At 45.4% G+C, this 17,730-nt stretch overlaps 1 protein-coding gene across 2 annotated transcripts in view; it reads left to right on the top strand.

The window, feature by feature from the left end:
• Positions 1–17,730, top strand: part of LOC134644162 (MAM domain-containing glycosylphosphatidylinositol anchor protein 2-like) — a 186,642-nt gene that overhangs the window by 68,133 nt on the left and 100,779 nt on the right. For both annotated transcript variants that reach the window (XM_063496913.1, XM_063496912.1), the window contains exons 4-6: positions 1,502–1,698; positions 4,022–4,154; positions 6,485–6,757. In XM_063496913.1, the coding sequence (XP_063352983.1) occupies positions 1,502–1,698; positions 4,022–4,154; positions 6,485–6,757 (603 nt within the window). The remainder of the gene's footprint in view (positions 1–1,501; positions 1,699–4,021; positions 4,155–6,484; positions 6,758–17,730) is intronic.

Raw genomic sequence — 17,730 nt, 5'->3', positions numbered from 1 at the left:
GAGGTACCTCGATGCATCGCAGCTGAGTGCTGCCTTTAAGGCACAGAAGCTTTTACACAAAGTTAACTGCAGCAAGAGAGCCGATGAATGGTTTCCTTCACTGCGCCTTAACCTGCAGCCAGCACAGCCTCACTGCACAGGCTGAACTGTGGGAGTTAGCATGTTGTGGCAGCAGATTGTTTGGGCCTGTGAGTAACTGCACTGGCTGTTTTTTAGAGTTTGACGTTGCTCTGTGTGAAGTGGATTAGTAACCATTAGCCCCTCTGCCCGTGGCAACTTCATAACCACACTCATTATGACCGTGGATCACAATTGGCCAGCTCCAGTCAGCTGATCAGGGAGCTCGCTGTGTTTCCACACACTTTAAAAGCCCTGGGCTCTGCAGTAATTACCCAAACCACAGGAAAACTGACCCGCTGTTTGGAAAATAGAAGAAAGTGTAAATTCAGACTCCACAGGAGGAAACAAACTGCCTCTGCAGGGCTGCATATATTCACTAAGTAAATACATTCAGTGTGTAGTAAATGGCTCTACAGTGAAGTGGCCTTCTGGCTCTGATGGCTCATACTGTACTCAGTTACCCACTTTACTCTGTTGTTGTTTGAGATGCTTAAAGGCACAGTGAGCTGGCGTCTGCTGAGGCATGCTGAAAGCTTCTCCAGGTGTGGAGAACACGAGGATTCAGATTAGACCCTCACATGTTCATTATCACTGTCAGCACAAAGAACAGAACTGTAGATGCTGTCAGTGAGCAGCTCAGTGTGCTGGAGCAGCTTTTTCCATCCAAGAGACCAAACTCCAACCAACCGGCTGCAATCTCAGTTTCCATGGTGATGATTGTAATCTTCTTCTTTAATATTCTTCACCTGGTTCTCTTCACCTCTCCTCCCCCTCTCCCTGTGATTCCTCCACCTCTCCTCCACCTCTCTCTATAATTCCTCCACCTCTCCCTGTGATTTCTCCACCTCTCCTCCACCTCTCCCTATGATTCCTCCTCCTCTCCCTGTGATTCCTCCACCTCTCCTCCCCCTCTCCCTATGATTCCTCCACCTCTCCTCCACCTCTCCCTATGATTCCTCCACCTCTCCCTATGATTCCTCCACCTCTCCTCCACCTCTCCCTATAATTCCTCCACCTCTCCTCCCCACCTCTCCCTATGATTCCTCCACCTCTCCCTATGATTCCTCCACCTCTCCTCCCCCTCTCCCTATGATTCCTCCACCTCTCCTCCCCACCTCTCCCTATGATTCCTCCACCTCTCCTCCCCCTCTCCCTATGATTCCTCCACCTCTCCTCCCCCTCTCCCTATAATTCCTCCACTTCTCCTCCCCACCTCTCCCTATGATTCCTCCACCTCTCCCTATGATTCCTCCACCTCTCCTCCCCCTCTCCCTATGATTCCTCCACCTCTCCTCCCCCTCTCCCTATGATTCCTCCCCCTCGCCCTATGATTCCTCCACCTCTCCCTATGATTCCTCCACCTCTCCTCCACCTCTCTCAGACCTGGATGACCCAGTGATAACGATACATCAGAGTGTGGGTGAAGCAAAGGAGCAGTTCTACTTTGAGCGGACAGTCTTCCTGCGATGCGTAGCAAACTCCAACCCTCCTGTCCACTACACCTGGAGGAGAGGCAGGGAGGTGCTGTCGCAGGGCTCAGACTCTGGGGTGGAGATCTACGAGCCGTTCTTCACACAGGTGAGAGACACATTTTCATCAGCTCCTTATCTTCAGTGAAGCATTTTAGTTCATGACATGAAGCTGTCGTTGTTAGCAGCATCAGGTCTGTGGGAGGAGCACACGAGTTCATTAAATAGAGACATTAGAGCACAAAAGCAAAGCTCAGTTTGGTTGAACAGGTAAAGGTCAGGTTTTTCAGCTCGGCATCGTCCATCCTGTGGTTGATTTGCTCTTGTGTTCTGTGTCTTAAACCGTGGCATTCACAACTTTTCATTGTTCCCAGGAAAATTGTGTGTAGGCCCCGAAGTCAGAAAGTAGCCTCAAACAATGGTGCTCCACAGCTGTTTCTGCACACAGGGCCAGCACAACTAGCAGAAAATGTCACAGTATTGTCCCAGATGTTTTAGGACACATCCTGGTGTTGCACAGAGCTCTGAGACAGGGAAACTTGTGTCCTTGATGTTGTCGTCGTGTTAACTTCATGCTTATTCAGGATATTTACAGCTAAATCTTAGCCAGCAGATGTTTGCAGGTGTTGTGTTGTTTTGCAGACAGAGTGTCAAACGTCCTGAAATGATTGTATTTGAATAGGAATGATTCTGATCTTCATGCCTCGCTGTGTTCCTCCTCATAACGTCCTGAGACACGGTTCATACCACTCTCAGTGACAGCACACACTTCTGATCTCAGCTCTTTAAAATCTCCCTGAACACCTGAATGCAGATTCACTGAGTGATTAATCAGTGTGTTCAATACAAATGATCAGTTTGTGTTTTTGAGTCTCTAACAGTCATTTAACGTAATCCTTTTCACAGGTAGACCTTTTTGATGAGCTTACAGACGTCTGCTTATTATCAGCAGGATGGGAGAAACACTAACAAAGTATTTTAGTTCCAGTTTGACACTGCCATCATTCCTGTTGTGCCCAAATTACACACCAACCCTCGAGTGTTGGACAGACGCAGACTTTACTTTTCTAAACTTTCTTTTTGTCTTAATAATCTGCAGCAACTAATGTGTTTAGAAGGAAATGAACTGAGCTATAAATGCGTCTCCACAGAGAGCGGGAGACTGTGCTGCCTGCAATATTCAGTCATTTAACTGTGACACAGACTCCAGCAAATTATTCTTCCTCATTCTGTGTTTGCTCCCCTTTCTGCTGATAATCAACCACAGAGCTTCATCAGTGAGAGTCTTTTTAGTTCCAGCCTGGTTTTCTTTTTCTCACTCAGTCATCGGCTGTGGCCAAAAATAGCTGAAATTTAGATGTTTTTAGCCTCGCAGTGACGTCCAAAGCACCACTGATTTCTACAGCCTCGTGAACAAGAATGTGTTTATTGGATTGATGGAAAAAAACCTTAAAATTTGCTATGAAAACAAAAATCTTGGTAGATAAACCAGATTGTGATTCCAGTTCTGAATCCAAATGTTCTGTGTGAGTTCAACAGTTGGGAAAGTCATAGTTTAAGCCTCATCCTCTTCCTCTTGAGGATTAAAAACCTCTGCAGATGGAGAGTCCAGATTTGCCTTTTTTCCCTTTGGCTGAGGTTTAGATTTCATTTGGAGCAAAGGGAAGCCAGCCAATCAGGCGGCTAGTTAGTGGGCCGTGTAATACCGCAGCGGAGATTTGATTCACGGCAGATTTGAACGCTGTCGACTGTAATGCCTTCAGCCCAGAGCTCACCGACCGGTTAACCCCTCCCCCCTCGCTTCTCATGGGCTGTAATGAGAAGCTTATCTCCTCCTCCTCTTCCTCCACAGCCAAAAAATTGGCTGCCATCTTTGCACAAACATCCCATTTAAATGTCATCTAATCTCATCTCATCTGTCCGTGAGGCGGAAGGCAGCGTGGAGGCTGCCAGTGGAGATAAGAGAGATTTGGCAGTGAGGTGGAGACGGGAGGAGGAAGAGAGCGAGAAGCAGGAGGAAGAAGGATGAATTTGCTGTCTGTCAGTTTACTGTAATTATAGTTACACGTCACGATCACAGAGACATCTCCAGTTATTTGTACTGCTGCGTGCACATCTGTGAGAAAAATACAACAGCAGCTGTTGTTCCCTGGACGAGCTTTAACTATAAGATGTCCCATGTTAATCACCTTAGTGCTGTTTGGGGAGGACATGCATGTATTTCACTATTCATTTATCTATTATTGAAATGTTTAGTTTGAATATTAGACAAATCAGAGCAAACATACGATTGCATTAGTAACCACGACTACATTAGCAGAGAAATGTTTTCGGAGCTGATGGTGGGCGTGATCCTGTTTTACAGCAGGTGTGAGACACGTGGCACCCCGTAAGACCTGAAACAGGTTCAGTGATGTACGTTTGTGTTTCAGGGAGAGACAAAGATTCTGAAGCTGAAGAATCTGCGTCCGCAGGATTACGCCGACTACACCTGCTTCTCCTCCGTCAGGAACGTCTGTGGCATTGAAGACAAGAGCGCCCACTTCACTCTGAGCAACAGGACAGGTACACAGAAACCCACAGAGTTTCATCCACGGTAGAGAGATCAGGCCGTGGTTTTATCAGTAGCATCCCTGACATTCATGTTGTTTTTAAAGACCTCATTATGTAAAGTTAGTTTTAATGCTTGGTCCCCTGAGTCGCAGCAGATGGCCCCGCCCCTCCCTGAGCCTGGTTCTGCTGGAGGTTTCTTCCTGTTCAAAGGGAGTTTTTCCTTCCCACTGTCACCAAAGTGCTTGCTCACAGGGGGTCATATGATTGTTGGGTGTTCTCTGTTTTCTTTGTAGTGTCTGTTGAACCTCACAACGTGAAGCTCTTGTTGTTGTGACCTGGTGCTGTATAAATAAAAGTGAACTGAACTCTGCAGCAGTTAAACACAGATAGTAACATTAACCTTTTAGACTAATAAAAATGAAAGTGACAGCTTTTGGTTTAGCTGTGCACTGAGCTTCAAACGTGTCTCCAGGAAATGAGCTGTTGGGGCCAGCCTCACGCTGTCAGCTGTAGTTTCTGTCCTGGAGGGCGCCACTTGGATGTAGCGGCTCGATTTGCTGCTTGACGTGTGAGAGTACTCACATTTTTACAGCCTGGCGTTGCTTTTCTGCATGTTTTGTTGTGACCGTGAGTGTGTCTGTCCGTGCACGCCGTGATGGTAGAAATGCAGCTGTGTGAGGCGCCGTCACAGATCTCTTCTCTTTTTAAACCTAGCTGTTTACTTGTAATCTGTTAGTGTACCTGTGTGTGTGCAGTCACATGGACGTTCTTCATAGAAGGTTTTCCTCTGCTCGCTCAGGCTGCCGCTCTTGACCTGTACAGTAGATCCTACCGCCCCACGGCTTGATGGGATTTACATGATGTCAGCTTAACAGAGGTCGACTCAGCTATTTTTACCTCCCTCATTATTATTTCTGCATTTAGCTGCTTTTCTGCAGCTTGTGCTGTGCAGCTGGTAGAGGGAGGGAGTTGCTTTGCTGCATTTCTTTTACAATAAAAGCTTTTATACTGTGTTTCAGCAGCTGGGGGCTCTATCACTATGGATTATTGAAGTATGAGAAGATATTTAAAAGCTTTCAAAGTATAAAAAAATGTAAAAATGACAATCACGTGCCTGTGAAGTGGCCAGCCTGGGCTGAAAAAAGCAGTATTTTATACAAATCTCCTTTAACACATTTTTAGAAAAAGAATAGTTAAAAGGTGCTGTTATCCATGTCTCACAGAGCAGTGCATTATGGGTAACTGAATCATTGATTGTGGAGACATCCTGTTACATTTGAAACAAATAAAACTTGCATGTTATTATAGAGAGTGTGTAACTTCATGTGTGTCTGTTTACATTAGTGAGCCTCTCTGTGGGTCGTTGTGAGGCTCACAGGTCGTTTCAGTCTGATGGTGTTTACAGACAAAGAGCTGAATAAGATGGATACAAAGACAGAGAAGGAGAGCTAAAGAAACAGACAACAGCATGTCTGTACAGGATCAACAGCCAAACCCAGTTTGACTGTTTCACTAAGGACAGTAAAGCTTCAGTGTGATGCTCAGGAACATAAGAAGCTTCTATACCAGAGGTGGGAATGACATTAGGAGGCATTAGAAACATTGTAACCGTGCAAACAACAATCATGACCAGTTTGCAGACACAGTGAAAGAATCATGACAGTCACAGCTGAGAGGTGATCCACAGCCTGCAGTCAGTCACAGTTCGTCTAGAAGCAACACTGTGTGCATCACGTTTACACACAGCTGTTACACACTGTTTGCTAACTAGCTCCAACATCAGTGCTGTCATTGCTGTCTTAGCCATGGCTACGAGCTCAGTGATAACAGATTGGAGACTTGCATGCAGCATTAATATTTATGGCATCAGTTTAATACTTAGCTGTGATTAAATAAAAACTTTACTGATGTGTGTTGTTTAGTGTTGGACGGCAGGAAAGCAGCATTGTTGGTATTTACAGTGATGCAAATGATCTAATCTGATACTTAAACTTCAGTCTTCTTCACCTTTAAAAACATGTTTTCATTTCTTATCCTACATTGTCCTAATACTGTTGTTCTTTGGGTCAAATTATATGAATACACATATTTGTTTGCTAAAAATCAAAAACACATAAAATAAGTGAGTAAAATAATGTCGATTGTTTGAATTCTAAAGTAAAATAGTTGTTTCCTTTGTTGACATGTTACAAAATTGCGACCTGATTGAAAATCATGTAGTTTTTGGGATTTTTCACATTTGTAACTCCAGCACAATTGAAAAGTTTTGACATTTTGGAAGGTTTCTTGCTGACCTTTGACATCCTCTCTCCTCATTTCCCCCCTTCCATCTCCTCCTTCAGCTCCTCCATCTATCAAGCTCCTCCTGGACGACCCCCTGGTGGTGAACCCCGGCGAGACGATCACTTTGGTCTGTGTGGCGTCGGGCGGAGACCCTCATCCCAGTTTAAAATGGATGAGACCCGATGGGCAGCAGCTCCCCAAACGGCGCGTGGTCAAAGGGGGCACGCTGACCATTCCTGCTGTTGCTATTGACGACAGTGGTGTCTACAGCTGTGTGGGGTCCAACAACGTTGGGAATCCCGCCAAAAAAACCACCACCATCCTGGTCAGAGGTAGGGAGAGCCCGACATCACTGAATGTTTGATCCTAGAAACCATCATGAAAAACAAGTCTTTTTCTGACACGTGGAAACATCCAAAGCTCTCTTTGTAACACCCGCATTTAAAACAATAATCTGTAACTTCAACAATCAGATTTATGTTCATGCATAAAGAGCACAGCTGGCTGTGTGAACAGCTGACATGGCCCTCCCCTCAGACTGTGACAGAATGAGCTAAAGTGACTGGTCCCAAAGTGGCATGGACTGGGTTGACTGGGATTGCATTTTTGTACACCACAGGTTGAATCCAAGCGTGGTGGAAAACTTTTACATGTCATCTAAAGAAAGGAAAGCGTGTTTCATCCTCTCTCACTGTGGATCAAAGCTGTCGTTGCTCCACTGCGCTGCATTTATTTCTGCTGCAGTCTCATGTGAGCGTACTGGTCTCACTGGGAACTGGTTTCAGCTCTGATAGCCGACTGAAGTCTGTGTGCCTCTAACAGTAAAAGAACAGCGCTGCCATGTTTAGATTGTACAGGCTGCTGCAGAGTCGGCCCGACACATCAGCAGAGTAGCATTTATCTGCATCTATGCAGAGAGACTTTAAGCTCTCCTCCTCCTCCACGCTGTGTGTCGTCCTGTCCTGCAGTGTCATGATGAATTGTTCTCAACATCATCAGCACGTTTCAAAGTTTGGATGACGCATCCTGCCCGGGCACTGAGATGATTTGAAGAAAATTAGCAGATCAGACTGAGCAAAAATGCACATTTGGGTTCATCTGTATGTTCCTGGTTTTGGTTCTCTGAAGCTGTTTCACTGTAGACTTTGTTCAATCAAGTTTTAACACAAAACATATTACAGTCGAGCGGTCATTATCCAGATCAACATCAGTGCATTTATCCTAAAGTAGTTCAGTCCGGATCACTGATAAGAGGATACGTTCTGCAGCTGTACATATATGTGCGACTATATTTGGATAAATTCCGTTCCGTGATTTGAGGTTATGGATGTTATCTGACTGGAGGCATAACTCACAGACACACGAGACCATTACTCCAATGAGTGTCCTTTATTATTTTTCATCCCCGCCCTCACAACAACCCAGCACAAAGGTTCCTACCTCTTAACATTTACCTGATGCTACATCCCCCCTACTAAACAGGATGTGATGCTGGGATATAACCAAGAAAACAGATTAGATCCGCACGCTTTTAAGCATACTACTGCCTTAGCTGTATCTGGTAACAGCTTGTTTACTGAACTCCTTTGGTTTCAAAACCCAGACTTCTCAGAATGTCCAAAAATAAACTCTCAAAGTATACAACTCCGAACACTAAGCATAAGTGCGCATTTCTGAACTATTTGGTGCAGCTACAAACAACCTGTTTAAACAGTGCAAACATTTTGCTTTATTCACATTGTCTCTATGAGGGGTGGGGTCGACTACCCAGCCCTCTGCCTGAGTGTGGGGATTATTCTGCCCAGTTGCTCACTCACTTCCTAGCCCTATGAGCAAACATAGTCTTTCAGATGTGCTGGAGGCCTCCTAGCTTTGGGTGGGATTTGGCTCCCACCCTCAGGAGTCTGCTGGCTGGCCTCCTGTGAGATAGTGTCTGGAACTGAAACACTCTGTGCAGCTGGAACAGAGTTCTCAGGTGAAGCCTCTGGTGGATCAGTAGAAGTCCGTGTAAGATGGTAACGGTTTCTTCTCAGCGTGCCCTTTGCTGTGTCTACGATGTAGGACCTCGGTGAGCCTGCCATGGACACGACTGTCCCTCTAGTATCCATGTCTGGGACCCACACTTTGTCTCCAGGATTGAGCTGTAGCATGTCATGTGCTCTGTGCCTGCGGTTGTAGTTTTGTCTATGTTTTTGTCTGTACATTTGTTCTATAGCTTTGAGCTTGTCTGTGTCCGTACCTCTTGGATTTAGCTGTGATGGGATGACAGGAATAGTTGTCCTTATCCTCCTACCCATGAGAAGCTGTCGGGCTGTAGCGATTTGCCAATGGAGTGGCCCGGTATGCCATAAGGGCGAGATAGGGATCACCAGACTTTTTAAGAAGACTTTTGATGGTCCTGACTGCCCTCTCGGCCTACCCGTTGCTCTGAGAGAAGTGGGGACTGGATGTCTCATGGCTAAAGCCTCATTCCAGTGCAAACCTTTTGAAGGAATCAGACAAAAACTGAGGTCCATTATCAGAGCGAACCCACTCTGGTATGCCATGACGTGCAAAGATTGAGTTACAGTGCTTGATCACTGCCTCTGATGTTGTAGATGTCAGTTTGGCAACTTCGAAGAATCTGGAAAAGTAATCCACAATGGCAGGTACTGTTTATTCTCTATCTGGAACAGATCAGTTCCCACCATGAACCATGGTCTTTGTGGGAACTTGGTAGGTAGCATGGTTTCTTTGTGTTTAGTCCTCTCACGGCAGCAAGTGTCACAGTTACAGGTCCGGGCTGTCTGAGCTCACTGCTCAGCCCTGACCAAACAGATTGTTTAGCTCTCTCTCTGCATTTCGTTATTCCTAGGTCTCCCTCATGTAGTTTAGACAGAATGTCTGCTCTGAATGACGTGAGAATCATTATTCTGCTCCCATGAAGAAGCAAACCTGAGGTCACCTGAAAATGGCAGATACGGCTGGGAAACCCTTTCAGTGGAATCTGGCCATCCTTCCACACAGAACTTCTTCAGCTGGCTTTTAATGCTGCCACTGTCCTGATGTGTCTGGATTTCTCTGAGTCGTGGCTCTGTGGCTGGCAGGCTCGCTATGACGGACTCCACATACAAGTTGATTTCTTCCTCCGGCAAACCCTCAGTTGTGTCACATACAGGAGCCCTGGACAGTACATCTGCTGTTGCAGTGTCTCTACCAGTGTAGGGACTAACGCGTTATTAAGTAACGCATTACAGTAACTACGTTATTATTGCGGTAACGAGCACGGTAACTAGTTATTATGCCAAAATCAGGAACGCGTTAATCGTTACTGGGATTTAGATAAGGTCGTTATTCGTTACTTCGTGTGTTGCGTTCGACATACCTCGGAAATCAGAACACAGACCTGGGAATGATGTCACACTCGAGTAAACGGTGTTCTGGTTAGCCTCGTCAGAGAAGTCGGGATTCCAATATGGCGACGCCCTCGAAAACGGTTGTTTTGCTACCCCTCTACAAAAACAAATTACTACTAAACACATATGCAGCCATAGCTGGACTCGGTGGGCCAATGGTGATTTTTCGTTTTTTCTTTTTCCTGTCACGGCATGAACAATGAGAGGTGGTGGATTGGCCAGATGCTGGCCGATGTGTAAAAATAACTCAGTTGTTTGGTGGTGGCTATGGCGGAGCTTCCACAGAGGCCAACAGGTGGATGAGGGAAAGGGGAGGCAGGAGGAGCAGAGACCCGAGGCGTCCGCCGGTCCGAGTGTCAGGTGAACTGAACTTCAGGTAAGAAGTTATGACCTGCAGTCTATCTGGGTCAGATATAAACCAAGTTTAGTTTATGTTCATTGTGCTGACTTTTTACAGTCAGTTACAATAACTCGTACTGCGTGCTAGCTAGCATGACAGAGTTTCTATACAGCTGGGTGGGTGCTATGATGTTACTGATAGTGAACTTTATTTTATTCATAAGGTTAGTTAGTAGAGTTGACAACCGTCCTGTAAAAAGCGGAATCGTCTCGTATTCAGAGAAAATATGACGCGTTTACAGTTTGTCCCGTACTTCAGCTACAATGAAAAAAAAAGACACAAAGCTGGAGTTATTCTGTGTGTTTGCTGCACAGCTGTTTCTTCTCCTCTCACTCTCTCCCCTCCCTCTCCTGTTGCTACTTCAATCATGAAACTGATCAATGATCAGCTGATCGGCTTTTCTCTCTTGTTTGTTTATCGCCCACTTTGCGCCAGAAAGAGGAAACCAGCGGATGTCGCGCTAAACAACAGCAGCACGTTTAAGCTTGATCAGCTGTTGTTAGAATTTATTTAATATTAATTTCTAGTATCAGCTGATGTTTGCTGGAGCCACAGCTGTAAAAGCTGCTGGTCATGATGTCGGTTTGGATATGTGGTGAGAGGGAAACAGGAGATGTCCTTACTGAATCATCAGAGCTGAACAGGTGATGGAGAAACAGGTTTACCTTTTAGGTGACATGAATGAGTTGAAGGGAAGTTATGAACTGTTTCTGAGAGACAAATAACACCAGGATCCTTTTCTACGTAGCTGACAGCTGGTAACTGTGCAGGGGTGGATCTAGCAAAGTTTTGCCAGGGGGCAGGTAGGGCATTAACAGGGAAAGGGGGGCACAAAGAAATACTTTTCTTTCTTATTCTCATGTGTTGTAGATAGTTCAGGAGGTTAACTCGACCAAGCAGTCTTTAGGTTTTGGCTAAGTACTGTTTAGAATACCAGAATAGGGAGGATGGTGTAGGTTTAAGTTTATTAGATGGATACATATATACCATCAGAAGAGTGTACATCACTGTCACAACAGTGTTTTGTTTTCATTCAAAGGCTTTATGATTTTTCCTATAATGGTGGGCTGGTCTGTAGTCTGAATGCCCGGGCCAATTTTTTTGTCCCAGTCCAGCCCTGTATGCAGCTCATCTGCAGTCTGGTGTTACCTACATCTTCCTATTCAGAAGGCAGAATTTCTGAGTTCTAAGTACAATCAAAGCAACATGACTGCACTTTCCATGTTGGATGTAAAAAGCGCACATGACGCTGTGACGTAGGCTAGAATCATGGCGGCAGTTGACGACGGTCCAGGCGTTGGATTTCTCTCGTGGAAATATGCACATTATTTTTTCCTTTCTGTTGGTAGGTGGCACAGTGCACTTGTGGCAGGACAGTGCTAACATGTAAGCAAGCTAGCAGACTGGCATCCTTGCTGGGTATCCAGTTAGGGAAGCAACACATTAACAAGAGAATTCTGAGTAAAACCAAAGTTACTTTCCCTCATAACTAGTTACTTTGAAAGTAACAAGTAACTTGAAGTAACTGAGTTACTTTTGATAGAAGTAACTAGTAATGTAACTAAGTTACTAAATTAAAGTAACTTACCCAACACTGGTCTCTACCAGCAACATGAGATATGGTATAAGAGAACCTCATTGACTGCATGCATTGACGTTGTATATGAGGTGGAAGCTCGTCCAGGCCCTTGGAGCCAAGCAACAAGAGGTTTGTGGTCTGTTTCCATGTTCATGTGGTGAGGAATAAACTTTCCTAGGTGATTCACCATGCCCAGGAAGCATCTCACCTCACCTATGTTGCTGGGCTCATCTATGGAACTGACAGCACGCACCTTGTCGGGATCTGCACTAACCCCCGATGCCTCAATGACCTGCCCCAGGAACTTTATCCAGTTCTTGGAGAACTCACACTTGTCGTCCAATGTTACTCCAGCCTCCTGCAGTCGAACCAGTGCTTTTCGCATTCTCTCATCATGCTCTGCTTGTGACGTCCCCCAGATGAGCACATCATCCATCTGGCAGAGGACTCCTAAGCCCTCAAGAATGCGTGCCATCCGTTTCTGGAAGTGTTCTGGGGCTGATGAGATTCCAAAGCACAGACGATTAGAGTCTGCAGAGTCCCGTTTCCACAATGTTCTGCCAGACAATGCAGTGAAGTATGGAAGCTGTCGACTGACTCACCCGTCTCTTGTTGATGCTCGTTAAACTTCGCTCGCTCAAATATGATGTTTCTGCGGGCTACGAAGTGAGCATCCAACCTCCTTTTAACGCTCTTACAATCGCTCGCCTCCTCGGGAGTCAGGTGCAAGGATACCAATATGTCCTCTGCCTCCTCACCCATACTGTAGATAAGGGCGTTCACTTGATTTTCGTCCGCTCGCGTCTCCAATCCAAACACGATGCGAAATCTGTCCATCTGGTCCAGTCGTCGGACCTAAGAGTGAACTTCCCCGGCGGGGTGACTTGAAACTGATTCATGACGTCACGTCTCTTTTCGCACAGCTCCTCCGTGGCCGACCTTTAACCTGGCACCGATGCCGAAACCTTTCACTTATGCCCAGCTAACGTTTCCAGTTGTCTTCTGACACCATGTTCCATTATTTGAGGTTATGGATGTTATTTGACTGGAGGCATGACTCACAGACACACGAGACCATTACTCCAATGAGTGTCCTTTATTATTTTTCATCCTCGCCCTCACAACAACCCAGCACAAAAGTTCCTACCTCTTAACACAAACGTTCCTACCTCTTAACATTTACCTGATACTACAAATTACAGAAAACCTGAATGTCACCTGAAGCAGTCAGTTATTAAGGTGGTACAATCTGGAATTTAAATAGAGTCCATTTGTTTGGAAAGAGGGAGTCAGACTGTCAGCAGCTTATCAGATCATTGGTAGCTGACAGTTATTCTGGTGATGACTGGTTCTGCTGGAGCGGACCGGTGATGGCTGGTTCTGCTGGTGCGTACCGGTGATGGCTGGTTCTGCTGGAGCAGACTGGTGATGGCTGGATCTGTTGGTGTGGACCGGTGATGGCTGGTTCTGCTGGAGCGGACCGGTGATGGCTGGTTCTGCTGGAGCGGACCGGTGATGGCTGGTTCTGCTGGAGCAGACTGGTGATGGCTGGTTCTGTTGGTGCGGACCGGTGATGGCTGGTTCTGCTGGTGCAGACCGATAATCAATCAATCAATCAATCAATCTTTATTTATAAAGCACTTTTCATACAAAACAAACTGTAGCACAAAGTGCTTTACATGGTTAAAAGCAGCCCACCCCACCCCACCCTCCCACTCATCCCCCGCACTCTCATTAACAGAAACGGTCATGGATACACCCCCCCCCCCCCCCCCCCACACACACACACACACACACACATATACACACACACACACACACTTAAAGAGTAAAATTGGGCTGGGTACGCATTAGCCAAGTGAGGAAACACTATCACAGGGAGCCGTCTGCACCGGGAGCCGGTCACAGACCGCAGCCTCCAGGCTGGGCACAGAGCAGGAGGGCGGCAAAGAAGCCCCCCAGCCAGGCTGAGAGGATCCACAGAGCCCCAGCAGCCACGGTCGATCACAGCCCCGGTGCAGAGAGCCCCCTCCGAGGAAACACTGGAGATATAACCTAATAAGAATATAAACAGGATAAAAAGATAAAATAAATAAGAGTGGGATACAATATAAATATAAGTATAAACAGAGTAAGAAGATAAAAAATGAATAAGAATACAATCAATAGAAATTAGGTAAAACTAAATTAATAATATAAATAGAATAACAGGATAGAATAAATAAGCATAAAATAAATAAGCGTTAGTTATAAGCTAAATTAAAAAGGTGGGTCTTGAGCCTGTTTTTAAAAACATGAACGTTCTCTGCGGCCCTGAGCTCCTCCGGCAGGCTGTTCCACAGTCGAGGACCATACCACTGAAAAGCTGCCTCTCCGTGAGTATGTGTCCTGACTTTAGGGACAATCAAAAGGCCAGTACCAGAGGACCTCAGGGTCCGTGAGTGTTCATATGGTAAAAGCAGATCTGAAAGATAAGAAGGCCCAAGACCATTAAGACATTTAAAAACCAATAAAAGAACTTTAAAATCGATCCTGAAACACACGGGGAGCCAATGCAGCGATTGTAAAACCGGTGTAATGTGGGCCCGCCATCTGGTCTTCGTCAGCACACGAGCTGCAGAGTTTTGCAAAAGTTGCAAAGGTGAAATATTCTTTTTGGGGAGACCAGAGAGCAGGGCATTACAATAATCAATGCGACTGGTAATAAAAGCATGCATCAGCATCTCCGTGTTGGCCCGAGAGAGAATAGGGCGAACTCTGGCTATATTTTTTAGATGATAAAATCCAATTTTGGTTACATGTTTAATATGTGGGATAAAACCAAGCTCAGAGTCAAGAATAACACCCAGGTTTTTCACTTGTAGTGAAGGGCATAGTGAAAATGCCTGTAATTTAGACAGGAGTTTCTCTCTCTGAGCCTCAGGACCGATGATTAAAACTTCAGTTTTGTCCTGGTTAAGCTGTAAAAAGTTTTCTGCCATCCAAGATTTTATATCTAGAATACAGTTAAAAAGGGCATCCATTGGTCTGGTGTCATCAGGAGACACGGAGATGTACAGCTGAGTGTCATCAGCGTAACTGTGGAAGTTCACTCCATGCCTCCTGATGACACCGCCAAGAGGGAGCATATACAAATTAAAAAGTACAGGGCCTAAAACCGACCCTTGAGGCACACCACATGTCATTTTATGGATCTTAGAGGAGCATGTATCCATACACACCATAAAAGTTCTGTCTGAGAGATAGGAAGTGAACCAGTTGTGTACAGCACCAGAGAGGCCCACCATGTGTTTCAATCTGTTTAAAAGTATAGCGTGGTCTACTGTATCAAAAGCTGCGCTTAGATCCAGTAGCACCAGGACTGTGAGCTTTTGGGAGTCCCAGTTACATCTCAGATCATTTAAAACCTTTAGGAGAGCGGTCTCTGTGCTGTGGTTCACCCTAAATCCAGACTGAAATATTTCTAGGATCTGTTTATCATTCAGAAAATCATTAATCTGAGTAAAAACAAGTTTTTCTAAAATTTTACTTAAAAATGGTAAGTTGGATACAGGTCTGTAGTTATTAAAATCATTGCAATCCAAATTGCTCTTCTTCAGAAGGGGCCTCACCACCGCCGTTTTAAAGTCAGCAGGGAAGACACCCAACTGAAGAGAGCAATTCATCATGTATAAAAGCTCAGCTTCAAAAAATCCATAAAGTGTTTTAAAAAGTGGAGAGGGGATTGGATCTAAAAGACATGTGGTGGGTCTCACTGTGGAGAAAACTTTCTTAAGGTTCTCAGCATTAACCAGGACAAAGCTGTCCAGTGTCTCCTCAGGTACAATCGAGCCTTCAGATGTGTTTAAAATCATAACACGAGAAGATAAAATATCACATCTGATGGAGCTGATTTTTCCCCTGAAGTGGTCTGCAAACTGCTCGCAGAGTGAGTCTGTGGGGGGTCTTTGGGAGCTGTTAAAATCAGGGTTAAATAAGTGATCTATGGTGGAGAAGAGGACCTTGGGATTATTTTTGTTATTACTGATTATTTTGGCGAAGTATGAATTTCTTGAATTCCTTAGTGTATTATTGTAAATTTTAAGTTGCTTGCAAAGTATTTGATGGTTGATTTCATTTTTATTTTTCCTCCATCTCCTTTCTGCTGCCCTGCAATTTCTTTTGAGTTTTTTGACTTCTTCGTTTCTCCAGGGTGATACATGTTTTACGTTAATCTTTTTGGTGGTGAGTGGAGCAACGGAGTCAAGGCTTTTCTTCAGTTTGAGGTTAAAATGATTAAAAATAAAATCACAGGGTGCAGGTAGAATCACAGGGGGGCATTCGTCTAAAACCCTGGTAAAATTTGCAGCCACTTCAGAGGTTAGATAGCGCCTCCTCACAGTTCGCACCGAGGTCTCCCGCTGAATAAAACCGGTGATGTTAAAAAACACACAGTAGTGGTCAGAGACAGCCAAGTCAACAACAGAGGACACACTGGTGGACAGCCCATGGGTGATGACCAGGTCCAGAGTGTGTCCTCTGTTGTGAGTCGGCTGCATGACGTGCTGGGTAAAATCCATACAATGAAGAATGTTTAAGAATTCTTTTGATGTAGGGTCAGAAGGATTATCTATGTGCAGATTAAAATCACCGGTTAGAATTATCATATTATATTTTGAATGTATGTTTGTTAAAAATTCTGAGAATTCCTTGATAAAAGCAGCACTGTCTTTAGGTGGTCTATAAACTGTGACAGATAAAACTGGAGGGCTGCTAAAAACAATAGCGTGGAATTCGAAAGTGGTAAAATGATCAAATAAAATTTGTTTGGTGGTGAGTGTGTTATTGGTTAAAGATGCAGTCCCACCACCTCTCTTACCACTTCTAAAGGAAAAAGAGAAATTAAAATTTGGTGGGGAGGCCTCTGTGAGAACAACTGGTGCATCCGAACCCAGCCATGTTTCAGTTAAAAATAAACAATCAAGTTTATTATCTAAAATTAAATCATTAATAATAAAAGACTTATTCAACAGAGAGCGGACATTTAAAAGTGCCATACTAATTGAGACTGGTGGATTTTTGACAGTAGAGTTCAATGAAGTCTGAGATTTTTGAAGAGGCCGGAGGTTATTAATGTTTTTGGAGTTACTGGATTTATGATAATTGTGTTGCTCTCTGTTTGTGATTATGACGGGTATTGTGTTGACTGTGGGAGAGAGAGGTCCGAGTCCAGAGTTTTGTGTATTACTGTTAAAAGTGGAACAAATATAGGAGCTGGGACCAGGGGGACATCAGTCAGTGGCGGACAGATCAGCGGGTAGTGTCGGTTTGGGGTAATGACAGGGCCGTGTGCGGGAGTGCTGTACGCCAAATACCAAATTGGCGGACAGCAAACGGCGTCCCCAGGCGTTGAGGTGGAGTCCGTCTGCCCCAAAAAGATGTCTCCTCTCCCAGAAGGCATCAAAATTGTTAATAAAACCCACGCCGTGGGAGACACAGGCGGAGGAAAGCCAGGTGTTAAGGCTGAGCAGCCGGCTGAAACGGCCTATCCCTCTGCCGCAGGTGGGGGTGGGCCCGGAGATAAAAGCACTCACCTGCAACTGACCAAGGAGGCTGAAGAGTTGGAGGAAGTCCAGCTTCAGCAGCTCAGATTGCTGTTTGGGAATGTCATTGGTGCCGATGTGGATGATGAGCCGGTTGGCCTGTGGGTGGGACGCCAGGATGTTGGGAATTCTGTCCACGATGTCGACAACGGTGGCTCCCGGGAACGACAGCGTGAGCGCCCCCCTCATCCGCACGTTCCTGACGATGGAATCTCCGAGGACCAGCGTGGAGAGAGGAGATGCCACCGGGGACTGCTGGCCATCTGAGACGCCTGCGCCACGGCACCGGGGGTGTTCAAATGGAGATGCACCAGCCGGACCGCGTGAGTGACTCCCAGGTAGCCGCGCC

This window comes from Pelmatolapia mariae, linkage group LG16_19 (genome assembly GCF_036321145.2).
Source record: "Pelmatolapia mariae isolate MD_Pm_ZW linkage group LG16_19, Pm_UMD_F_2, whole genome shotgun sequence".
Lineage (NCBI taxonomy): Eukaryota > Metazoa > Chordata > Actinopteri > Cichliformes > Cichlidae > Pelmatolapia > Pelmatolapia mariae.
This window is presented reverse-complemented; position numbering and strand designations above follow the sequence as displayed.